Source organism: Primulina eburnea, chromosome 15 (assembly GCF_022965805.1).
Source record: "Primulina eburnea isolate SZY01 chromosome 15, ASM2296580v1, whole genome shotgun sequence".
In the NCBI taxonomy this organism is placed as follows: Eukaryota; Viridiplantae; Streptophyta; class Magnoliopsida; order Lamiales; family Gesneriaceae; genus Primulina; species Primulina eburnea.
The window spans coordinates 5,111,551-5,138,178 of NC_133115.1; the positions used below are offsets into that span (position 1 = coordinate 5,111,551).

Below are 26,628 nucleotides of genomic sequence, written 5' to 3' on the forward strand. Positions count from 1 at the left end.
AAAAATTTGTCTCATCATTAATTTTAAAACATGTGCCATGATTGTTTGTATGATTGCCGGAATCATGCAACTCTTGTCATTATGTAAATAATAACGCACATACTGATTATTTATAATATATCACATACATCACAAATAATAATAAAAGATGATCGATAACCGAGAGCTAATTGATCCGTACGAACCACATACGGATCCATGTCCATAGCCTAGGGAAATGCAGGGATGCAAATGCAACTATTACATAAGCTTCCAAAATTTACATGTCTTCGATCTTCAAAACTCCTTTCGAGGATCTCGGGCCCACCGTCTTCAAATCTTGATCTCCCACTAAATCTAATATTTACATTAAATTTTCATGGCACATTGGGATACAAATTTCAGGGGTGGGAACGAGCCATAAACCAAGCCCACTTTATAATTATCAAATAATTAAAATTTACAACATGTAAAAACCTAACATACACCTAGCAAATTGGTCATGGCTCTCGATCATCCTTTTAAAATATAATATCATATATTATATAAATCCGATAATATCACATATCATCAATAAATCGTGTATCTCGTAAATTATCACTAACCGCCATAATTATCAAATTAAATAAACACTTTTGTTTAATTTCAAATAATTAAATTTCTTGTAAAACATTTTTTACCATAAATAATTAAAATCATATTTCAATTATTTATTTTGTAAGAAATTGATTTTATAAAAATTATTATAGGGGTAAAATCGTCCGTATTTTCATAAAATATCAATTTAGCCCCAACTTTTAAAAAAATCAGAAAAACCGCCCCGGGCCCGAACAATTCAAGCCCACGACCCAGCACGGTACCCGAGACATTCCCGGGCACCCGCCCGCGCTGCCCGCCCGCTGCCCTGATCCGATCGGGCGCTGGCGGGCGCGCTGTGCGCTGGCCGCGCGCACAGGCGTGCAGGCGCCGTGCGCGCGCGCCTGCGCCTGCCGTGCGGGCGCCGCGCGCGCGCTGCGCGCCCGCCGTGCGGCACCGTGCGCGCGCGCTGTGCGCCTGCCATGCCGCGCCTGCGGGCGCGCTGTGCGCACTCGTCTGCCCGGAACAGTTCCGGGCAGACCCAAAAAAAAATATTTTTTTTTTCAAAAACAGATTTTTCAAAAATAATTTTAGGGGCGTTTTTCATAAAAATTCTTACGCGGTTAGAAATAATAAACTCAACACATTTTAATTAAAACACACGATAGAGAATAACCTGGCTTGATACCACTGTTGGGACATCGTATTCTCGCACCCAAGACGCAGCGGAAGTTTAAAAATATTTTTGTTTGGGCGTCGTGTGTTTAAAACATGCATAGGGCGTTTAGAATTATACCTTTGCGTTCTTAACGCTTGGACTCCAAACTATTCCGGTGTTTAAGCGGAGATAGCCCTTCTTGTAAATCCCTTCGAACGACTCTTCAAATATTATCGCCTAATTAGGTCCACAATCAGAAACTTTGTTCCTCGCTTGGATTGCACTAGAAATCACAAACGATTTGTGCGTTGAGACTGCAGCTCCGAATTTCCAAAATCCGGACATGAAACGGCGCGGCGGTGGAAGGACAAAGTAGCCAAAACTTTAACAAAATTAATTGCAAAGTGGCCGTGGGTTCCTTGAAGCATAAACATGAATTTTGCTTAATTGATTCACAATCATTCATTAAGAAAATATTATATATTCTTAATCCATAATTAAGCAAATCTAATTTGCTTTTTGTGTTGCAAAATTTCTTCAAATCTTCAAGTTGTTGGCCGAGAGTTGGCTTGGGATTGGAGAGAATTTTCCTTTTGTTTTGTGTGCCAAAATTCATCTCCAACTATGAGCCCTAATTGGTCTATTTATAGAGTGAGACTCCTAATCTAATTAGGAGTCCCTCTCCCACAAGGACTCTTATAATTTCATTATATTAAAACTCTCATATAATTATTATATAATGTATTTATTAACTTTTAATAATACATGATATAATAATATCATATACATATATTTTATATTACCATATAAAATATATACATGTATATGTATATTAAATTAAATAACTATTATTTAATTTATAAACTAACTCCTTAGTAAATTTAATTCTAGACTCCTCTAGAATATTTATGAGAATTTATTCATGTTAGTAGTCACCATTACTAGCACAATCATTTAATTAGTAAATTCCAAATTCGCTAAAAAAATGATTCTGAACTCATTATAACCCCGATCGACGATCCGAGAGCGCCGATGTACCAAGGATACAAATCTTGTTCATATAATGAAAATTAAAAATTTCGAAGATCAAAATTTTCATTTGCCAAATTTAGAACTTACCATATATGGCAGTTATCATATTTGGCAGCTGCCAGTTTTAGTGAACTCCTTCACAAAATAGGCAGTTCCACTCTCCTTCCTTATTTAGCAATCATGCTAACTTCCACTTCTTCCATCCTATGGAATCAGCTCATAAACTCCTTTATAAGCTTCTTGTTTGATCTCCATCAAACTATAATCGTCAAATTTCAACTCCTTGAAATTTGACTATCTCAACGGGAACACAGAATCCGATACTTGTGTGACCCTCAATGGTTCAGGGATACAGCTAGCCGTGGGTTCACATCTCCATGTGATTCAGAATAACATTCATTCTTATTCGGGCTTACCCTAGTTAACCCCATTCTTTTCATCAACACCTTGATCAAGAATGTCAGAACTCATTTCTGATTGCACCCGTCGGATCATGGTAAGAGCGTCTAGTAGCATCGCCCCATGATCCCCTAGGTATCACTGATAGTGCCTGCAAGAACCTTTAGTCATGGTTAGCGTACAGTACGGTCCCTTCAACACATATATCCCGATCGAATCTGCAACCATTGGTACATCGAGAGTTGCATATGAATTCGATAACGATGCGATTTATCTTTGAGTATTAATAGTGGCATGGTATGTGCAACTAGGAAAACACCTTTCCCTAAAGCACATTTCTTGCTCTAGCCAGAGACTCCTTGCACTATTAACTCATCAGATCACATAGGATATCTTCCCCCGTAGGCGAACGGTGAATCCCCGACTACAATGCATTTGCTCCTACGTATTTCGAAACTACACCCAACCTCGCCACCTGATGACCCTCGATGGAGTCGGTAAACGGATCAAAGTGCATGCTAGTACGTATAGCCTCTACATTGTCTCGGGTCAAAGGACTAATGGTGTACAACCATAACTTCGGACTATTCCACTCGATAAGTGAGAACCACTTGGACAGTCCGAGGGAGGGTTGTTCAGTGCATCATCATATGATCACCCATCTGTGTGAATGGACATCTCCATGCCCTTACCAATGAAACATGATGTTTACTCCACAGATGCTAGTCTCAAGCTCGAGCGACCTTTATCCTTGTTTTAGGCGGCTGAATCGACTAGGAACCTGTTTAGAATATACGGTACACTTCCTAATGAGTTTCATGATCTTACGTTGAGTCGCAGACTTCATGGTACCTATTGTATATTCAAGGACTTTATCTATGCAGCTTGCATGGGTATACAGATAAAGTATAATGCCATAATCGAATAAAATCGTAAAATAATATTAAAATAAAGATTGTTTTACATTAGAGTCAATAAAGCCCAAGCCATAAGTTGGCTTGCCGGGCACCTACTCTAACACGCTGAACAAAAACAGAAGTATGATTAAGAAAAAAACAGAAGTATCATCAAGAAAATTTGACGTCAAACCAAATGTTAGAGCCTTGGAAGATTCTGAATCGGGGCTATGAAGACTGAAGAGCATTGGCAATCATTTGTGCATGAGATTCGACGATCACATTCCTTATATGTTTTGCTTTGAGCCAGCATAGTGCTTCGCAGATACCTAAAATTTCTGCCATAGTTGAGGAGTGATAACCTGTCATATTGCCGTGAACAACCGCTAGCAAAAGGCCTTGATCATCTCGAAGGACACGATGGAAACCTGTGTACCAACAATCTGAAAATAAATCCGCATCAATGTTGCCTTGATCATATATTTTTCAACTGTAAAATGGCATTTTTGTGAGTAGATGTGGAGGAAAGTTCATAAATTCAAATAACCACATCTACACAGCAATTTGAATTGGTCGATTAAAAGATAGGCTTGATATTCGTTTTAAAATCTAAATGGAAGGTAACAACTGCTAAGATGAAAATAATCAAAATGGTCTCATCAGTCTACCTATTTTATGTTTTGGTCGGTAAGATTTGTTATATTTTTGGCTTTCAGTAATTTAAGTTCGTCATGTTCTTCTGCATTTCATGAATTTCATCGTCACCGGATGCCTCTTGAACGTTGAAATGGGACATTATCAATATTGTTGAAGCCTGAAATTCGAGAGATCATTATAAACTACACTCTTGATCTAATGGTTTCCAATATCAATTCATGCAATCATATAAACAACTGACTGACTGACTGCGTATCGGAGTAACTCTGTCTAGAATCCATGAAAAACAGTAGCACTTGGCCAATGAAAATCTTGATCCCTCGCAGACCCGGCTCTAGGGGTAGGCGCCCTAGGCAGCCGCCTAGTGCCTCTCTTTTTGTTAGGGTCTCTAATATAATTAGGGCTTTAGTTTTGGGCTTTTAATTATCAGTTTTTATGTGATATTTGTATATTTAATTTTAAAAAAAATTATATAAAACATTCACCTAAAAAACTAGCCTAGAGCCTCCAAATTTCTGAAGACGGCCATGATCCCTCGACGTTAATGATCAATAATTTCATGCAAAGTTCATAGGAATTGCCAGACCCGGCTCTAGGGGTAGGCGCCCTAGGCAGCCGCCTAGGACCTCTCTTTTTGTTAGGGCCTCTGATATAATCAGGGCTTTAGTTTTGGGCTTTTTTAAATTTGAAAGTGGACTTAATCAATAAGAAAATCAAGCCCGGAAAAAAAACTCATTATTTGATTTTGTTTATATATGTCATTTCCTATAATTAAATAAATTTATGTAGCATATTAGATATCGTTGATTAATTATGTGCATTTAATCATCAGTTTTTATGTGATATTTGTATATTTAATGTTTAAAAAAAATTATATAAAACATTCACCTTAAAAATAGCATAGGGCCTCCAAATTTCTGAAGACGGCCCTAGGAATTGCCCATATTGCTTGCTCTATGGCTGAACTATTTCTTCCTTGTTTGTTTCTATAGCATTTATTGTAATTGTAAGACCCAAAAATCTGTTGGATCTCGAGTTTCCTCGTGCCCAAAACGCAGCGGAAGTTTTAAAATTTTTATTTTATTTTGACGATCAAAATATTTGTTTGAGCACTTACCTGAAATTTTGACTTGGCTCCAACTACACGGGTATTAGCGGACGTAGCTCTTGTTGTAAATCTGTACGAACGTTTTTCGATCTCCAAATCAGGTCTACGACCGGATTATTTGTTCCTCTTCTAATTTACACTAGAAAATTAGAAGATGTTTTGCACAGAGATAGAACACGAAGAAGAAATCGACTCAATACTATAAGCCGAATTTTTTTGCAAAAGAAAAAGAGATTTTGAGAACAACTTTTGGAATAGCCGAAACTTTTCTTTCAAATCTTGGGAGTGAATGTCTCGAATGCTATGCAATAAGAACAAAAGAAATCTAATTATTTCTTTAATCCATCATTTACTTAATTAATCTAATTAATTAAGTAAACTATAGATTCTAAAATCCATCCCCTTGATTTCCTTCGAATGCAAGCTGTTAATATAAGAATAATAAATCCTTATTTTTATGTAAAAAGCTTCGGTGGCCATAGCCCATTCTCAAAGTAGTATATATATATATATATATATATATATATATATATACACACTACTTTGAGAATGGGCCATGGCCACCGAAGCTTTTTACATATATATATATATATATATATATACATATATATATATATATATATATATATATATATATACACACTACTTTGAGAATGGGCCATGGCCACCGAAGCTTTTTACATATATATATATATATCATATTAATTAAGTTAATAAATTTCAATAAATCCTTGACTCGCGAGAATGGCACACCACTAATCATGCATTAATATTTTCTTTGTGTGCAAGCTTTTAAATTATGTTATCATGGATATCTCCATATCACATCAATAACATATTTAATAAAAACTTAATAGGCTATATTTTAACTCAATTAAAATATAATTAATTATTAAAGTCCATTTGAACTTTAATAAATTTGCATGATGAGCTTATACTCTTACAAGCTCATGATCTATGCTCTCATTACATTAATCTCATCACAATCCCGATCGACGATCCAATATCATCGATGTGACAATTTCAACTTGTTTGTTATTATGATGCACACTTTAATTTCTAGATCACAAAAGTCTAAATAAGACAAGTGTAATCCTTTGACTGTCTTAACAGTCATGCTCTCAAAATTTTTATAAAATTTTATAAACTTTATATATAAGATTATCGATTGATCAAATCAAACTTATTTCTTATAAATTCAACTCATTGAACTTATTATCTCAATGGGAACAAGTAAACCAGTGCTTGTGTGACTATCAATGGTTCAAGGATGCAGCTAGCCGTGAGTTCACAACTCTTTGTGATTCAGGACATAATCCTTTATTCGGGCTTACCCTAATTTTCTCACATTCCATGCACCAACATTTGATCATGAGAATGTCAGAAACCATTTTCTGATTAAACCCATCGAAGCATGGTAAGAGCGTCTAGCAGCATCGCCCCATGATTCCCTAGGTATCACTGATAGTGCCTGCAAGAATTAGTCGGTTATGAATAACGTACAGTACGGTCCCTTCATCTCATATATTCCGATCGAATCTGCAACCATTGGTTCATCGAGTGTTGCATAATAATTCGATAACTATGTGACACATCTTTGAGAATAAATAGTGGCATCGCATGTACAACTAGAGAACTCCTTCTCTAATGTACATCTAATACTCTGGCCAGAGATTCCATGCTCTATTATTTCATCAGATCACATAGGATATCCACACCCGTAGGTGAGCGGTGAATCCCCGATTACAATGCACTGGCTCCTACATGTGTCACAACTGTACCCAATCTCGCCACCTGATGACTCTCCTGGAGCCGGTAAACGAGTCAAAGCACAGCCCTAGCATATAGAGCATCGGTGTTATCCCAGGTCGTAAGGACTAATGTTGCAGGACATATTTACTTAAACCGGTGCATCAATACGATGAAATAAAAATCAAATTAATTAATTATTTAGATAGTGATGTCGACCGGGCAAATTGGGTAGTAGCCGGGTGTGCAATCTGCCAAGTCGGGTGTTTGGATATATGTGCGCTCTGAATGCTTTATTGCGCGTTGCTGGTGGTCTGGGAAGATTGAGTTCCCTGTCGCCTGAGGACTAACGCCCGGGATGACCTGGGTATTAATCCTGAAATCACAGAACGTTAAGGGGGGGCGCCGGAAGTTGTTCCGGCGTATCCACTCCGACGCTCAAGTCAGTGGTGCACGCAAAGAATAAGAATATTTGTGAGTGCTTGTGAGTATCCAGAGAAGAGTTACCTCCTTGTGTAGTATCTACAGGGGGTATTTATAAATGAGTCAGGTAGATGACTTGCCCTCAAAGTTCGGGTGGTGGCCACGATTCGGGATGGTGGGCCACGTGGTAAAGTAGTGGGCCACGTATTAAGTTTTGACCTTGTCATAGAATGTGGGATGAGGGGTTCCGATATTTCCGGAAAACGTGACGGTAAGGGAGAGACGGAGCCTCTTTCCCGGGCGCTTTCCACCCGGGTACCCCTGAGGTGTCTCTGGGACCGGGAAGCTTTTACCCCGGGTGATGGCTTGCCGAGTAGTTCATTGGGAATTCTTCTGACACTTGGGTGCGTAACTCGCCTGATATTTGAAGATCCGGGATCCTCCTTTCATAACGGTTCTCTGCATGTAGTCGTAATTTGGGATCTCCTCCCTGCTCTCATCTCGCCCGAGTTCAAATACTCTTCGGGTCGGGAGCTTTACCCGGGCCCGGATGCCCTTGGGGGCATCACCACTCCCTCCTAAAAAAGTCGGGCTAGAGTCTATCTCGCTGTCCCGATTAGTAAAAAAGAGTCCACTTCCAATGACAGCGGAGCCTTTTAGAATTTTAAAGATGCGGAAACTACCGTCAGTGCTGCCGTAAGCCCTAAAATTCAAACTTATCCGCAAGCTTTCGCGCTTCGAGGACCATTATGATATCTCGAGATTCACGCCTGTCTTTTCGCCTGCTTGGTCCAACTTCCCATATTCATCTTAGCCGTTCACACCTTCGAGAATCAATGATCAAGATACTCTTCTTCATCCTATATAGATGGCATCCTCCCGATCTTTTCCTCATCACTAGCAGATTACTCCAACAGCTATCATGGCCGGTGCCAGCAGTTCGAGAACTCCAGGGGTGACTGAAGCCCTTACGGAGCCCAATCTGGAAGTTCAAAAATCCATTATAGAAGATGAAGTGCTTAATAAAATTATTGGCTACTGGGAAGAGCTCCAATGGCTGAAACTTCTTTACGATTCTGGGGAAGCCACCACCCCTACCCTGGTATCCAAACTGAAGAAAGTGCGCAAACAACTACGCATGGCTGAGTGGGCGGACATCTTCACAGATGGCCATGTCTATCAGCTGATGCTCCGGAAGGAACTGAAGCTCCTGAAGCGTATTTTCGACTCTCCCAGCTTCATGCAAGGCTCCACCGCCCCTCTGTCTGCCTGGTTGAAGATACGAATAATTGTCATAGAAGAGAAATATAACGATGTAGTACGGGCCAATGTATATGGTTGAATAAAAATTTATCTCGGTTCCCCTTTTTCTGTCACTGCTCGGATGTAACGCTTTAGGTCTATTAATTTACACACATATCACGGATTGCTTAGAAGTATCTGATGAAATAATTTACTAGATATCCTGAGCTTAATACCTCCCTGGAAATCAACACAAAATGCCAGGGTCTCAAGCTTCCCGGGTTGTGAACAACACGCCGGGGCCTGGGCTTCCCTGGCTTTACGAAATGCCGGGGCTTCCTGCTCCCCGGGCTTCACACAATGTCGATTTCCTAAGGTTTCCCGGTCCGTGGTCTGGTGTCATAACCATATAAATTTTTTATGTTGGAACAATTTACGAGGCGCTTCCTGATCAGACACGTATGCTTAAGCCAACGGTTGCGATTAATCTCTCTCCTCCATAAATTCAGAGTCGTTTCGCATGGTCGGAAACTTTTGGGCTTCCTACATACTACCTACCCTCTGCCTATAAATACGTAGATGAAGGCGAAGTGAGAGCAATCGTTTCAACATGCCGAGTTCAAGCGAATCCACTGTCAGCAGCAGCCCGTATGGCCACTTGCCACCCTCCACGCGTGCTCATTTAGAGTCGTTGAAGAGGACCATCGAGGAGTTTATTCTGGCGAAAGTCATGTCCACTTGGCATAAGATTCATAATCTTGTGCAATCATACCAAGATGGTCTGGCTTTCACCAGGCCACATAGAGCACTGGCCAGGAGATACAAACGGAAATTTTATGTGACGCACATGGCCGAGCTAGCCACTGATCAAGTTCTGCTGCAGGCAATGCTGCGGAAGGAGTGGAAATAGCTGCGCAAGCTTGCTGCTACCGAGTCCTTTGCCAACCTCCCCTTCCCTGAGCTGCATAGCTGGATGTCGGAGTGGGAGGATCATGTAGGCTCTAGGCTAGCCACTGCAATATTTCACCGATTCTATTAATAACATTTTACTTTGCGCACTTTGCTTGTGTACTTCCTTCAAGTTTATGGGTTTTAAAGTAAAAAACCGGGGTTTAAAACCTCCCGGGCTAAAAATAACTTGCCGGGGCCTAAAACCTCCCGGGCTTGAAATAACCTGCCGGGGCCTTAAACCTCCTGGGCTTAAAATAACTTGTCGGGGACTTAAACCTCCCGGGCTAAAAATAACACGCCGGAGCCTTAAACCTCCCGGGCTTGAAATAACTTGCCGGGGCCTAAAACCTCCCGGGCTTCAAATAACTTGCCGGGGCCTTAAACCTCCCGGGCTTGAAATAACATGCCGGGGCCTTAAACCTCCCGGGCTTGAAGTAACATGCCGGTTATCTTTTTTGAATGATACGCATGATGCCATGATGATACGTGCCCCCCTTTTTCTTTCCAACGGTCGGCAGCGTTCCTTCTCCCGAGGATCCGATAAGTCTGACCCCTTCATGATTACACGTCCTTTCATGCGCCTTGCACAACTTACGAGATGCATCCCGATCGTTAATACCTATCCACTTCAACGGCTGAGATCCATGATACGAGTGCGTCTTTCAAAACCAATGTGGACCCTCGGATCATGGCTAGATCGATGGTCTGGATCGCTTCCCTACTCCTATATATATTTCCTTCCCCAAACCTTCATTACTTTCGTCAAATTTAACCAAGCTTCCGCGTCTGCAACTCTGCCAAAATTCCGATCACTCCCCGGCGTTCCCACTACCATTCTTCCTCCCATCCGTGTAAGTTCTTCTTTTCATAATCATGTCTTCTTCCAACACGTCTTCTACATCGGATAAGAATCGCAGGGGCTCCTCAGACTTTGAGTCAGATGCCCTGCGCGATAGTTCCCCGCTTTCCGCCTCCCCTGTTTCCACCTATAGCCCCCAAAATCCAACTTCTTCTCCTCCTTCCCTTAAAAAACTCAAAATTTCCCATGGGACTGGGCCTTCAAGCACCCATAAGAAAAATAAAAAGGCAACCTCTTCAAAATCCCCAGCCCGGGTTATTCCTTCCCCCGCCCGGTCTGCTGATCCTAGCCCCTTGCCATGGTTTTCTACCATGGTAAGCTCCCTTCGGGACAAATCAGCCGAGGAGATCCGCATCCTTGGTTTCATCCCCACAACCCATGATATTGTCATCCTGGGCCCTAGCAACCGGGCTGACCAACCACCAGAAGGATACCATACTTTCTTCCGGGACCAGGTGGCCAATGGCCTCAGGTTTCCCCTTCATCCCTTCTTCATTGGGATATCTTCCCTTCTGGGTATTCCTCTTAATCAATTCCATCCTAATGCCATTAGGATGATGACCTGCTTTTTTACGCTGATGTCTATGCATCCCGATATCACCCTCGAGCCTTCCCTCTTTAATTTTTTCTTTATCTGCTATATTGGCGATTACGCCTTTTCCTTCAAAACCCGGTCTCATCAGAAACTTTTCGGAGATATTCCCTCTTTCGTCAAGGACTGGAAACGCCGGTTCTTTTACATCCGTCCTGCCCATCTCCCCGAATGTCCGGTTGGGTTCATTTCTGCCCTTCCCCATCAACCGGGTCTTCCCAAAAATTATCGCACACTTGACTCCTACACCTAAAGTGAGGAGGTGGTAGGTGGTACAGTGTATAACTCCTCTGCCCTCCTTAGTGAAAAGCTACTGGTGGCCTATGGGCTGAGCCTCGGGGCGGGGGATCCTACCGACCGCATTATCGAGGAGTTCGATGCCTCCCGCCCCGGTAGGTTTCCTTGGTTAGCCACTATCGTACTTCCTTTACTTTCTGCTTTACTTGTTTCTGATGAGTGGTTTTATTTCCTGCAGACGCCGAGATGAAAGAGGCTTTCGCCCAAAAGCTGGCTGAGGAACGGGCAGCTAAGAAGGCTGCCCGAAAGGCCGCTGCTGCTGAGAGAAAGGCCAAGGAGCGCCAGGGGTCTACATCCCAGGTGACTACTGAAGACCCGGTCGAGGGGGGGCTGGCACCACCAGCGCCTGCTGAAAAGGAGACTCGGGCCCCTGCTGAGGCTGGGCAGGCTGGTACTCCTCCGAGCGTTCGGACTGCCGAGGCCACCGAGCCCCAGGACCATGGGGTTATTCTGATTGAGGAGGAGGACGAGTCCCCGGACCAGCCCCTCCAGACCACCAAAGAAAGGAAAGCTTCAAAAGAGCTTGTCCGTGTTGAGCCTCGGGTGATTACCCGGGTGGCTCAGGGGTCTGCGCCTGCCCCACTAGTGTCTTCCGCCGACCCTCCTCAGGTCCCTTCTATCACTACTTCCACTCCCCCTGCAGTGCCCAAGACAATATTCTCGGCTGGAAGCTCAAAGATGGGCTTCCAACTGTTGAAGCGGGTGGCGACTCCTGCCGAAGAGTCCATCCTTCAGGCTGCGAAGGCAGGAGATCTCATGCTGGAGAGCTTTAACCTCATACTGGCTGTAAGTATCTTCTTCTCCACCTCTGTTTCTTTGCCCTATTGGTAGGCTTTCTTCCTTATGTACTTTTCGTTTATTTGCAGAGCGGGCAGATGGCTAGAGCTGCCTTTGAGAAGATGGGCTCTTTGCAAAAGAGCACAGGGGCAAGGGCCGCCTCCGCCACGGCTCTTCATGAGGATGCCCTGGCACGCCTGGCTCAGATTAGAGACCTTCATTAGGAGGCCCTCCTTGGCCAGGGCACCACAATAAATTTCCTGCAGGCCCAGCTCGAGGAGGCCCGGGCAGAGATCATTTCGCTGAAAGCTAAACTGGAGAAGACAGAGGCCCGGGCCGAGAAACTAGATTTGGATGCCCGGGCTGCCCTGGATGATTTCGTGCTGGTCACCGAGACGGTGGGTGAGCTGGAGGCTACTCTCGCAACCCGGGAGGCGGATCTTGCGGCTCGGGCCACCTTGGAGGAGGGGTGGCGGGCTTCTTTCCTCGCTACTGCAGGGTTCCAGCAGATAGTGATAGATAAAGCCTTTCCCTACTTCAAGGCGGGCTTTAATAAATGCAAAGAGCAGGTGAAAGAAGCCGGTCTTCTTCCTTTGGAGAAAAAAGGCCTGCTAGACTTGGCCCGTGCTGTCAACTCCTTGCCGATTGATGGTGCTGAGCTCCCGGACGAAGAAGAATCCGAGGCGGAAGAGGACTCAGAGCCAGAGCCTGCCGCTTAGATGTTTAGTACTTTTTCTGTTTCTGGTAGTTGTAATAATTTTACTTAATCTAATGAGATTTCTTCCATTCACCCCGGTGTCTTCGTGTTATCTTGTGAATAAGAAAAATTTACCAAGTGTAGGAAGATAACCTGGTTATGATAACATTTGAATGATAACACTTAGTGTTGTTTGGTACCGAGGATTAATCAACTTAGGCAACCGAGACTTCGGACCCCCTGATTTGATAATAAATTGAAGGGAAGCCGGGGCATAGTATCACCCGTGCCCTTAATAATAATTTGAAGGGAAGCCGGGGCATGGTATCGCCCGGGCCCTTTATAATTTGAAGGGAAGCCGGGGCATGGTATCATCCGGGCCCTCAATAATAATTTGAAGGGAAGCCGGGGCATGGTATCACCCGGGCCCTTTATAATTTGAAGGGAAGCCGGGGCATGGTATCACCCGGGCCCTCAATAATAATTTGAAGGGAAGCCGGGGCATGGTATCACCCGGGCCCTTTATAATTTGAAGGGAAGCCGGGGCATGGTATCACCCGGGCCCTTTATATGTGCCGGGGTTCGGGACCTACCGGGCTTTAAGAATATTATTCCCAAGAACTTGATCTCCCTTTATTGTCAAATAATTAAAAAATTTACAAGAGTTTCTAAGGAAAGTATTTCTTAAGATGGAGAGCATTCCAAGGTCTTTTGAGAGGACGGCCTTGCCCATCTTCAAGATAATAGGTGCCCGAGCTGACTCTGCGCACCACTTTGTAGGGTCCTTCCCATCGGGCATCAAGTTTGCCAACATCTCCGGCCGGGTTCGCTCTTTTGAGGACCATCTCTCCGATCTGGAATTCTCGGTGTCGGACCCTCTGGTTATAAGCTTTCATCACCCGACGCCGATAAGCCTCCATTCTGATTGCCGTTCTCTCTCCTTTCTTCGATGAGATCAAGTTCACTGGCACGGGCGTTATCATTGTCTTCCGGATATGTTTTTACCCGAGCTGAAGTTTGCCCGATTTCAGCTGGGAGCACTGCTTCAGAGCCATACACTAAGCTAAATAGTATTTCCCCGGTAGCTGTTCGAGGTGTAGTCCGGTATGCCCAGAGAACACTGGACAGCTCCTCTACCCAATCCTTACCAACTCCAAATAATCGGGCTCTGAGAGCTTGGACAATAGTGCGGTTGGTTACCTCGGTCTGTCCATTAGCCTGTGGGTAGGCAACGGAGGTAAAAGACTGAGTAATCTTCATCTCCTCACACCAAGTTCTGACTTTATTCCCCTGGAATTGCCTGCCATTGTCAGATATAAGCTTCCGGGGTATCCCGAATCGGCAGACAATATTTTTCCACAGGAATTTAAGAACTTCTTCCTCCGTGATTTTGGCCAGGGGTTCTGCCTCTACCCATTTGGAGAAGTAGTCAATCCCTACTAATAGGAATTTTTTCTGAGCTCGGGCTGTAGGAAAAGATCCCACAATATCCAGGCCCCACTGGTCAAAAGGGTAAGATGCCCAGATGGGCTGCATCAGGGTAGTCGGGTGATGGTTAATGTTGCTATGCCTTTGGCATCCCTCGCAAGAGCGGACTACCCGGGCGGCATCTTGATGCATAGTAGGCCACCAGAACCCGGCAAGCAAAGCTTTCCTAGCCAGATGAGTTGCTCCAATATGATCTCCGCAGCAGCCCTCGTGGATTTCCCTTAGGACATAAATGGACTCATCTCCCGAGATGCATTTGAGAAGGGGACCCTGGAAAGATCGGCGGTATATACGGTCATCAATCACAACAAAACGTGCTGCCCTCCTCTTGATCTGGCTGGCCTCCTTGATATCCTCGGACAGATAGGATAGGGAGATGTAGTCGAGGATGGGGGTGGTCCAGTTATTTTCCCGGGCGCGAGGAGGCCCGGTGTCTACCGAAGATACCAGGTTAGTGTGATAAGATATGCCCGGCTCCTGGTAATCGGAAAGAGAAGCTGCCATCTTTGCCAAGGCATCCACTTCAGTATTTTCCTCTCGGGGAATTTGCTCTATGCTCCAACTTACGAAATGTGTGGACAACTCTTTGATGATAGCTAGATATTTCACAAACTTCTCCTCCCGAACCTCGTATACTCCTTTTACCTGTTGGGCTACCAGCTGTGAATCCGTGTAAATAATGACCTGGTTAGCTCCAACATTACGGGCTGCTTTGATTCCGACGATAACAGCCTCGTATTCGGCTTCATTGTTAGAAGCCCGGAAGTCCAACCTAACTGCCAGCCGTATTTTTTCCTCGGTGGGTGATATCAGCCATACTCCCACACCACTGCCGTCTTTGCAAGAAGCCCCGTCTGCGAATATCCTCCAAATCCCCCCGGTATCGGGGACAACCATCTCGGTGACAAAATCTGATAAGGCCTGGGCCTTAATAGCCCGCTGGGGCTGGTACTCGATGTCATACTCTCCCAACTCCACAGTCCACTTTACCAACCTTCCCGAGATCTCTGGCTGGGTCATGATCCTCCCGAGAGGGGTGTTGGTCAGCACAGTGATGGGATGGGACAAGAAGTATGGGCGCAGTTTTCGTGCTGTAATCACCAGGGCAAGGGCCACCTTCTCTACCTCTGTACATCTGATCTCGGGCCCTTTGAGCGCATGACTCACATAATAGACCGGCCTTTGGTCAGTTCTTCTTCTCGGACCAGCACAGAGCTGACAGCGTACTCGGTGGCAGAAAGGTACACCCAAAGCTTCTCCCCGAGTCCGGGCTTCTCCAGTACCGGGAGCCCTGCTAGATGATTCTTCAATTCCTCGAAAGCCCTTTCACATTTTTCATCCCAGCCAAATTTTTGGGCCCTCCTCAGAGCCTGAAAGAAAGGGTAGCTCCGGTGCGCAGATCGTGAAATGAAACGTGACAGGGCTGCGATTTTTCCCGTGAGTCTCTGCACATCCTTAATTGACTTAGGGGATGTCATTTCAGTGATAGACCTGACTTTCTCCGGGTTAAGCTCAATTCCTCTCTCGGTGACCATGAACCCGAGGAACTTGCCACTCTTAACCCCAAATGTGCATTTGGCTGGGTTTAGCTTCACCCCATACTCCCTAAGAGTAGAGAAGGTCTCTTCGAGGTCTGGGATGAAGTCAGGGTACGCCCGGGATTTCACCAAGATAACATCTACGTAGACTTCGATATTCCTTCCGGCCTGCTTGACGAATATCCGGTCCATCAACCTCTGGTATGTGGCCCCGACATTCTTTAACCCAAAAGGCATGACCACATAGCAAAAAGTCCCCCCCGAGGTAATGAAGCTAACTTTCTCCTGGTCCTCCCGAGCCAAGGGGATTTGATGATACCCCTGATATGCATCCATGAAACATAACAACTCATACCCTGATGTCGAGTCCACCAGCTGATCAATCCAGGGCAGGGGGTAGCAGTCCTTTGAGCAAGCTTTATTCAGATCCCTGAAGTCAACACACATTCGCCACTTGCCGGCTGATTTGGGAACCAAGACTACGTTGGATAACCAGATGGGAAACTGTACCTCTCTGATCTGTCCGACTTTCAATAGCTCTTCCACGTGGCCAGCAATCACCTTGTCTTTTTCGGGACCAAAGTGTCTCTTTCTCTGCTTTACCACTCGGGAGCCCGGGATGATATTTAACCGGTGTTCCGCCACGTGAGGGGAGACCCCTACCAACTCTGATGAAGACCATGCGAAGATGTCCGCATTCTTCTCTAGGCATCGTAACAGGTGGGCCCGGGTGGCTGGCTCAAGATCCCGGGCTATTTTCGTTGTCTTCATGGGCTGTCCGGGTAAGACGTCTACTTCTTCCTGCTCATCACCTTCCACCATGTGCACCTGTTGGATAGAATGCATCTCCTCCTTCCGTGACCTCCTGCTTTTTCCATCTCGTCGGGCTCTTTTATTTTCGATCTTGACAGTTTCTGCATAGCACTTGCGGGAGGATGGCTGGTCCCCCCTTACTTCTCCAATTCTATTCCCCACCGGGAACTTTAGCTTCTGGTGGTAAGTCGAGGCCACGGCCCGAAGGGCGTTCATTACTGGCCTGCCCAAAATGATATTATAAGAGGTAAGGGCATTTACCACGGTGAAAACCGTCATCACAGTCTTTCTGAGCTCCTCGGCTCCCATTGGAGGGGCAGAGTGATTTCCCCTCGAGGATAGACAGTGTGGCCGGCAAATCCGAATAAGGCTGTTTCCACTGGCCGCAACTGATAATCCTCCAAATTCATCTGGTCCAAGGCCTCCTGAAAAATAATGTTCACCGAGCTTCCAGAATCGACAAAAACCCGGCGAATATCGTAATTCGCCACTTTTGCCTGGATGACCAAAGCGTCATTGTGTGGGAGGCTGACTCCCTGAAGATCCCGAGGGCCAAAACTTATAACCGGCCCCTCACCCCTTACTGCACCATCCACTCCAAAACTCTCGTGCCGGGAATGCGCTTTCCGGGCTCGGTTGGAGTCTCCATCTGTTGATCCTCCCGAGATCATTTTGATCACCCCGAGGGTTGGTGACCTTCCTCCGTCTTTATTTTCCCGGCTTTGAGATGTTTGACCGGCGTTATCTTTCCTCTCTTGTCTGACCGGGCCTATGTCCCCCGGCCTATACCCTGCATCTCTTTTTACCCACGGTGGTCTCTGGGATTTCTTTGTTAATTGCTCCTGATCACCAGGGCCCGACTGGGAAGGGGCCCGCTTCAATCTCCGGCATTCACTCGTGCTGTGAGCACACTCTCCATGATAGGAGCACATCTTGGGAGTAGGTGGCAGGCTTGGAGGTGACCGGTATAGTTTGACTCTCCGATCACCGTCGCAAAGATGGACTCCTTCCCCACGATGCGGCTTCATGGGGACGTATCGAGAGAAACGCCCGAGATTATTTCCCCGGGCGTTGTCATCAACTTTCCCAACTCGGTCACTTCTTTCTCTGCGGGTGGACTCCCTTTTCTGCCGCTGTGCTTCCTCCATGTTTATGTACTTTTCTGCTTGGGACAGCAGATCTTCAAAATTCCCGGGCTGCTTCTTCACCAAGGACCTGAAAAAATCTCCTTCCCTGAGTCCCTGCGTGAACGCTGTAGTTTTGGTCTCAGGAGCACAAGCCGGCACCTCCAGGGATGCTTTATTGAACCGGCGAATGTACGCCCGAAGAGACTCATCACCTGCTTGTTTTACCTCGAACAGGCTGAAAGCAGTCTTCTTGTACCTCTTGCTGCTGCTAAAGTGGTGCAAGAAGGTGTCTCTGAAACCTGCAAAAGATTGTATGCTCCGAGGCTCCAATTTCTCGAACCACCTCTGGGCAGAGTCCACCAGGGTGGTTAGGAATACCTTGCACTTGATTTTGTCAGAATAGCAATGTAACATGGCCATATTCTCAAACCGGGTGAGATGCTCATCAGGGTCTGAGTTTCCATCATACTCCCGGATTTTGGTAGCTTTGAAATGAGCAGGGAGAGGCTCACTTACAATCTCCAGGGAGAAGAGGCATCCCTGGGAACCAGCTGGGGTTGAAATATGAGATGACCCGACTTTGGCTTCCAACTCTTTCACTTTTTTCTTCAAATCTTCCAGCTCCTGGGCCATAGTAAGGGTAGGAGCTTTGGAAAACGCCTGGGAATTTTCTTCTCTGTCTCTTTCTTTCTCGGGAGGAGATTCTCCCATTGCCTCATTTTCTTTTGACTGGCTGGGTTCGGGTAGGGCCCTTTCGGCGAGGGCTTTTTGGACCGCAGCAGCTATCAACTGAGCCAACTCCTCTGGGAGGTGACTGGGCGATGGATTTTCTTGACCTCCTTCAGGATTGTGAGGACCAGAGTGGTTCCCAGTAGTTTTACGAGTAGTAACCATATCTACGTCTTTAGAAAAAATTTCCCACAGACGGCGCCAATGATGTCGACCGGGCAAATTGGATAGTAGCCGGGTGTGCAATCTGCCAAGTCGGGTGTTTGGATATATGTGCGCTCTGAATGCTTTATTGCGAGTTGCTGGTGGTCTGGGAAGATTGAGTTCCATGTCGCCTGAGGACTAACGCCCGGGATGACCTGAGTATTAATCCTGAAATCACAGAACGTTAAGGGGGGGCGCCGGAAGTTGTTCCGGCGTATCCACTCCGACGCTCAAGTCAGTGGTGCACGCAAAGGAAAACTTATAGAGAATAAGAATATTTGTGAGTGCTTGTGAGTATCCAGAGAAGAGTTACCTCCTTGTGTAGTATCTACAGGGGGTATTTATAAATGAGTCAGGTAGATGACTTGCCCGCAAAGTTCGGGTGGTGGCCACGATTCGGGATGGTGGGCCACGTGGTAAAGTAGTGGGCCACGTATTAAGTGTTGACCTTGTCATAGAATGTGGGATGAGGGGTTACGATATTTCCGGAAGACGTGACGGTAAGGGAGAGACTGAGCCTCTTTCTCGGGCGCTTTCCACCCGGGTACCCCTGAGGTGTCTCTGGGACCGGGAAGCTTTTACCCCGGGTGATGGCTTGCCGAGTAGTTCATTGGGAATTCTTCTGACACTTGGGTGCGTAACTCGCCTGATATCTGAAGTTCCGGGATCCTCCTTTCATAACGGTTCTCTGCATGTAGTCGTAATTTGGGATCTCCTCCCTGCTCTCATCTCGCCCGAGTTCAAATACTCTTCGGGTCGGGAGCTTTACCCGAGCCCGGATGCCCTTGGGGGCATCACCAGATAGCTAAATTGATGACGAGGAAATGGCGACGTTGAAGGCCAGGCTACACAAAAAAGGTCAGTTAATATGCACAAAATAACATAAATCAAGAGTGGTTTGATCACAAATCAAGAAAAAGAGAAGAATAATATATTGCTTTATTTTTTTTATTGTTGATTTTTCCCTCCGCTTGCTCTCTCGATCGGTTCTCCTTTGATTTGGATCCATGGCTCGTGGTTGAAGGCCCACGTTCGTGTCTTTTTCTTTTGTTTGTTTTGTTGGTTTACATTATTGTTTTATACGTTTCGGTCTTGCTTCTATTGATACTGTATTGGTTTTGTTTGTTTGCTGATTTCCTTCCGTGCAATTTGCTCGACGATGCGTCTGCTTTCAATATTTAGTCATTCTTGGGTTCTGAATGTTGGCAAAAACTTGTGTGAGACGGTTTCACGGATCGTATTTGTGAGACTGATCTCTTATTTGGGTCATCCATGCAAAAGTATTACTTTTTATGCTAAGAGTATTACTTTTTATTGTGAATATGAGTAGGGTTTACCGTCTCACACAGATTATGATCCGTGAGACGGTCTCACATGAGACCCACTCCTGAATGTTAATGAATCGATATTTTGTCTGTTCATCCAAATACAATATTAGAGTTTCATTAATTTGACCGACTCGGGGAATTTCATTTTAGTTTTTCATCTTTTAGCACCAATTTGTTTTATTCTCAACTAGAAATTCCATCTTCATTCAACTTTTCTCCACTTTATTTTGGATAACACAGTATAAAAATAACATCAATTCATTTGGATGACAAAATATTAAATTGCTACATATTTTTGTTTCATACATTTTTAATTATAGTTCTAAAAATTATTCATATGGTTATGCATGTGTTTAGTCCAAATTTTTGAAGTCCACTAAAAGTAGAATCTCATAGAATGTGAGAAGTCTAGTAGACAAGCTCAAGAAAAGGTCAGTTGAATATCACGATGAGAGGAGTTGGTCCACGATCCACGATGAATGATCGTGGCAGATGACTAAATTGTTCAGTGAAGTGAAACAAAAGCTGAGAGAAAGAATCAGAAAAACACATAACAAAACATTCAACAAAAGTAGCAGCAAAACTTCTTCAATTTCTCTCAATAGTTTACATGTATATTTTTCAATTTTCCAGCATTCTAGTTTCTTTAGATTTTGATACTTCCAGCTTTCTTGTAAAAATGTCCTTCTAGTTCATAACAACTGAATTAAATTTGATGTTGATCATAGATTTTTTCTACAATTTCATCATATTCCCCCATTTATATTTTTTCGCTTTAAAGTCATACTGAAAGAATTATAACTAACGGTCGAATCAAGACACACAACGTTTGGTAAAGAAGTCAGATCATTCTATATTTGACACAATCACGTACTTAAAACGCCCATAAATTTTCATGAGAAACAGTATATATATATATATATTTTGTAATAATACCCCACAAACTAAAAAGTTCTATCATTTTAAACTTCATTTCCACCAATGTCATACTCCTGACATTGACCTAAAAAACAAGAGAAAGATAATCCTAATTCATTCTGTAAATAACCTTCAAGAAAACTAATATGACTATATTATCACACAAATTTTTGTAAAATAGTTTTACGAGTTAATTTTGTGACATGAATATCTTATTTGAGTCGTTAATAAAAAATATTATTTTTATATTAAAAATATATTTATTATTGTAAAGACATGACTGGTCTATATTAATGAGCGTCTAGCTATTAATCTATTGAATACATTTGAAAACGAAGTGGAATATATTTATAACGTTTCCATCCAGAGATGAGCAGTCAAGATTCACGTTTTGTCCAAATCTCTGCAGCCATGTAAATCGGATAGAACCGCAGCACCAAATATCCCATTTTTAGATCACAGATACGCGTATAAAAACTCGCCACACGAAGTCTGCCTTTGTTAATTTACCCCCCATACCAGCCAGAAAACCTTGATTTTGCCGATAAATTATGACCACTTGTCCAGCTTTCTCTTCACTTATCAACATTTCTGATTCAAGAATCACGAATTCGGATGTGGGTTTCTCCAAGATCTACTTTTTATTGGGCAAGAAATATTTTCCCCGTTTTCGCCCCAAGAAATCTGTCCCAATTGCGGATAACTACCCCTCGTCATCGGGTTCTTGCAATTCAGCCACCATCGCAAATTCAGTAACTCTCGATTTCGGTAATGTTAATGACGAGGAAGTTGAGAAAGCTGAATCGAAATTGGGGTCGAAAGTCCGGGTCACGGTTCCACTCATGGTGTACCATGTGCCGAAATTGCCTGAACTTGAGTTGACGGACAAGGTTGGTGTGTTGAAGCAGTATGTTGGTTTTCATAAGGGGAAACGGATCTCGGCAAACTTGCCGTATAAAGTGGAGTTCGAGACAGACCAGGTTTTGGGGCGTGACGGTAAACCGGCGAAATTCACTGCACACTTGAGGGAAGATGAGTTTGAGATTCTTGAATGATTGTTTTAGTGTTTGATAACAGCGTCGTTTGCCTTTTCTTTTTGAATATTAACTGCGGCGCTTTGTAATAATTTTGTGTACAAGTACTATTTTTTGTACCACATTATAGATATTTTCTTGCTTGAGTTCATATTTTCCTCATACCCGAATTGGTTTTTGAATAAATTGTTATTGCTTACTCTGTTCTTCTGCAAAGTTTTCCTATCGGTCTCCCAGAAATATTTTCTTCACTCATGAGGACAGGATATGATGTTTGAAGTTAATCGAATGGAGTTCTGTGAAGATTATGCTAAGAAGAAGGTTGATTACTGATTCTTATTGCGTGAAGATTCTATAGCAATGGTTAAGCATTTTTAGTATGACAAGTTGTCTCTAGTGACTACTCCTAGTTAAAATGCCGATCTTATTGATTATAGTATTTTGGGTGTAGTTAAAATAGAATTTTGTTTAGGTTTACTAAACATATGGAGAGGTGATGTTTTGACACCATATTTTTGCCCAATGGCTCAATCCCATGTGAGGAATTGTCAGCCATGAGCTCTGTGCTGAACAAAAATAAACCAGTATAACTTCTTGATTGAAGATAAACTTCAGTTGGTAAATTGTCATCTGTGACGAGCTTAGGAAAAGCATGGCATTACCCCCAACTATATTTTTGTATTTTTTGTTATGCCCAACATGGATATATTGATGTTGTACAAGTGAAAAACTTTTGGAAATGAGACAACTACGCAGCTGAAAGCATGCTAACATGCAAACATCTAAATATGTGATATTAATGCACCTTTTTATGTTCATGATTGTGAATGTAGCTAACAAAGCAGTAGATAGATTTAACATCTGACAAATTATTTGAATTCAATCATATTATGTTTATTCTTAATCAAGCATTTGGTTATTCAAAAAATGTCATGTCCTAGAAAGACTCGTTAATATTTTGTTTTATGTCAGACTTCTGGTTGTTTCCACCAATCTCTTGCTCCTATTAAGCTTAACCTTAGTAGAAGTGGATAGCTGCACTGGTGGACGTCTATATCCACCCTTAGTGGTATTACCAGCCATCCTGGAGGAGCAGTTGATTTAACAATATCTAGTCTTCATCTGTGTGGTGTTTCATCCACTTTAGGTTCAATCAATTTTATAACAACTATCTCCAATTTTGCAAAAAGCCACACCATGATGGTAAAGTCTCATCTTGTGTGTTGGACGAAGTGACAATAGTCACATGGAGCCCTCAAATACGTTCGAAGATCTCGAAATGATATTCGAGTGAGAATTCGCAAAAATCCATTTCCATCTATAATTGAATACAATTTTCACTTATTTTGACCAGATATTCTAATAGAGACTTCACTGTGGAAATTCTGACAAAAAAATTACACAAACCACGCCTTCAGAGAGTGATTTGTCGTTGTAGGTCACCGATATAGGTTTTTTATCTTCTAGGCTGATAAAGGAGACAAATGGAGTAAATGAATTTGGGATAAAAGAAATGAAATGTGTCTTTTCTTTTATGATTCGAGCACTTTCAGTTACTCCTTACGAGGAATAATATGATGTAACAAGTAGGCTGTCACTCTGAGCTTATGTTGTATGTATTGATCAAGGTATGATGAAAGAGACATTCGTGTGATGCCTAGACTTAGGATTCATGGAGGCTCCACCATTCTTGCGCTTCTCGAGTCCCTTTACTCAAGGTAGGTATGTGTTTCTAAGAAAGCCGTTCCTTAACAAGAAAGCTGGATCCTTGGTCCGATTGTTAAGTATGCTTTCAATCTGCGGACAATAAATCCAACATAAAATGCAAGATGATAATCATTAATTTTTGCAAATAAATTATTAATTGAGTATTTGTTTTATTTTAGTTTAGTCATTTGTAAAGTATACATGACGTTTTATGTCATAACATTTTCTTCAGACATTTTGATTTTAGCACATGATCATTTAGGATGCTTTGCTCCAATAAAGCGTGCTTGTCAAACTGCGCCTTACGCATAGGCTTTACAGTACTTCAAGCCTTAGTATGTCTCGTGGTTCTAATAAGTATGATACTGCTTGTTTTTCTTTGTATGTCTGAAGTATAGAAGTCGGTAATGAAAATACATACAGGGCTTAGACTACCAACAAATGAAAATAATCGTCGCATCTTCCTTAGTTCATATGGCATTGTTCCATTGTTTTGATCTGCATCATGGGCATATCTCCGGTTTGCTTCCCAAAAATATAGTATTTTCCACATCCTTCCATTCTAATAGTATAAAAAGTTTAGAGCAGGATGGCATTTTCACTCTTCATCCATCTGGTGTGCAGCTGCTATCATAAATCTCCAGTAACATGCCAAGTTTTTCAAAGAATTTATTATTTTGGCTTTTAAAAACTCATGTTTTGAGTATTTGTGCAATTGTTTTCCTGCTTTACTGGAGCAATTGTTGCCAAAATGGTATTAGTTTCAGTAACAGGAGATTTCTACTAAGAATCCAGTTTCTGAATTCCCCTCAGCATCATGTTATCCAGGTTGGTTCCGTTCCGGCATTGTCGGTACTATGTTTTTGGAGATTGTGTTGGAGAATTGGTTTTCAACAAGTTTCTTTTAATTTGGACAGCATGTAAGTGTAAGAATGTATTGGATTAATGAGGCATCACTATAGATATTATTTAGTTCTTCAGAAGAACTTGCGGTGACAGATATTAGACGTAGATATTATCGATAAAAATAACTAACAAACACAAAAATTCGATGGCAGATGGATTTTTATTAGAGAGTTGAAAGCGTGAGATTGTGTTTTGAAAGAAATTTCTTCCCTTTTCTTTATTTAACAAACACAAAAACTTGATGACCATGAATTTTTATTTCAGAGTTGAAAACATGAAATGTTTTGAAAGAAATTTCTTCCATTTTTTTTTTCTAACAATCACAAAAACCCTATGACAATAAATTTTTATTCGAATCGAAAGCATGAAAATGACAAATATATTTTTTGGTCATCTCAAGGAAAAATTCTTCCCCTGGAAAGACCCAAAGTCTCCGCATACCTTTGATGTAATTCGATCACGATAATATTATTATTTTTTGCATATATATGATTCAGTGCTATTATGCCTATTTATAAATTTTCAAAACACATGACTGCTATTTGATGATAGAAAATATACCAATATACAATTGAAATTATAAATAATATTTCCACATTAATCATCAACCACATGCTTTATAAAATATATATATTTTCTGAATTTTTAAAAAAAAGCATATATATTTTAAAAAATTATAACTTATTTTAAACGAATATGTTTCTTGTGAGACGGTCTCACGAATCTTTATCTGTGAGATAGGTCAACCTTGCCGATAATCACAATAACAAGTAATATTATTAGCATAAAAAGTAATATTTTTTCATGGATGATCCAAATAAGAGATACGTCTCACAAAATATGATCCGTGAGATCATCTCACACAAGTTTTTACCATTTTGTACATAAAGACTCCATTAATATTGCTCATAATTCATAATTCTTTTATTTATCGGATATCAGAAAGATCAACTGGCACAAAGTATAAACAATGACAGGCACATGGTTTTGGGAGGGATGTCAATTTGTTAATAAAGACAAGTTTCATTTGTATAAACATTTTTAATAGCTGAAATTTGTTGTTGATGGAAGATGTGTAGATCGATAAAAAAAAAAACTTTTTTTTTACATGTAAAGAGTTTTCAAGTTGTATTGATAAAAACCCCTCTGATAGATCTAAAATTATAGAGAAAAAAAAACATAGGCTGATAGTATTTCATAAAAATTAATATGAGGTCGTCGTCAATTTTATGATATAAATTTCCAACTTCATTTTTCTATGAAAAAATTATTACTTTTTATGTTAAAAATAATATTACATTTCATTGTAAATATGAATCGAGTCAACCTGTCTCATAAATATAAGACAAAAATTTGTGTGAGACAGTCTCACGGGTCGTATTTGTGAGACAGATCTCTTATTTGAGTCATCCAAAAAAAATATTATGCTTTATCATAAGAGTATTACTTTTTATTGTGAATATGAGTAGGGTTGACCTGTCTCATATATTAAGATATGTGAGATGGTCTCACATGAAACTCACTCTAAATATAAATATATATACACTTTTGAAACTCACCATCCTCTAATTTATAACTATAGAATCTCTACGAAAGTAAAACTCTTAAATTTTAAAGCAACGAAGATTAATATATATCCCCAAAATTTTGAGATATATCTTTAATTTAAAGAGAATTCAAAATCATATCTCAATGGTTAAACATTTCGTACAACAAAAAATTTGATGCACCGTTTGGTTATACATATATACCCAAAAGGTTTGATGCACCGTTTGGTTCACTATCCTGGATATCGTTTGGTTGGTTATATTATTTATCTATATTTTTATTCAATTTAATCTCATGTTTGACGCATCATATTATTTATGAGTGAGTCTCATGTGAGACCGTCTCACGGATCTTAATCTGTGAGACGGGTCAACCCTACCCATATTCACAATAAAA

At 42.2% G+C, this 26,628-nt stretch overlaps 2 protein-coding genes across 2 annotated transcripts; both read right to left on the minus strand.

Annotated features, from left to right (window-relative positions):
* Positions 1–13,774: 13,774 nt before the first annotated feature.
* LOC140815403 (uncharacterized) lies at positions 13,775–15,400 on the minus strand. Its single transcript, XM_073174525.1, has one exon. It carries the CDS (start codon positions 15,398–15,400, stop codon positions 13,775–13,777), a length of 1,626 nt encoding a protein of 541 aa, XP_073030626.1.
* A 1,609-nt stretch (positions 15,401–17,009) lies between these two features.
* LOC140815404 (uncharacterized) lies at positions 17,010–18,752 on the minus strand. The gene has a single exon (XM_073174526.1). It carries the CDS (start codon positions 18,750–18,752, stop codon positions 17,010–17,012), a length of 1,743 nt encoding a protein of 580 aa, XP_073030627.1.
* Positions 18,753–26,628: the final 7,876 nt, after the last annotated feature.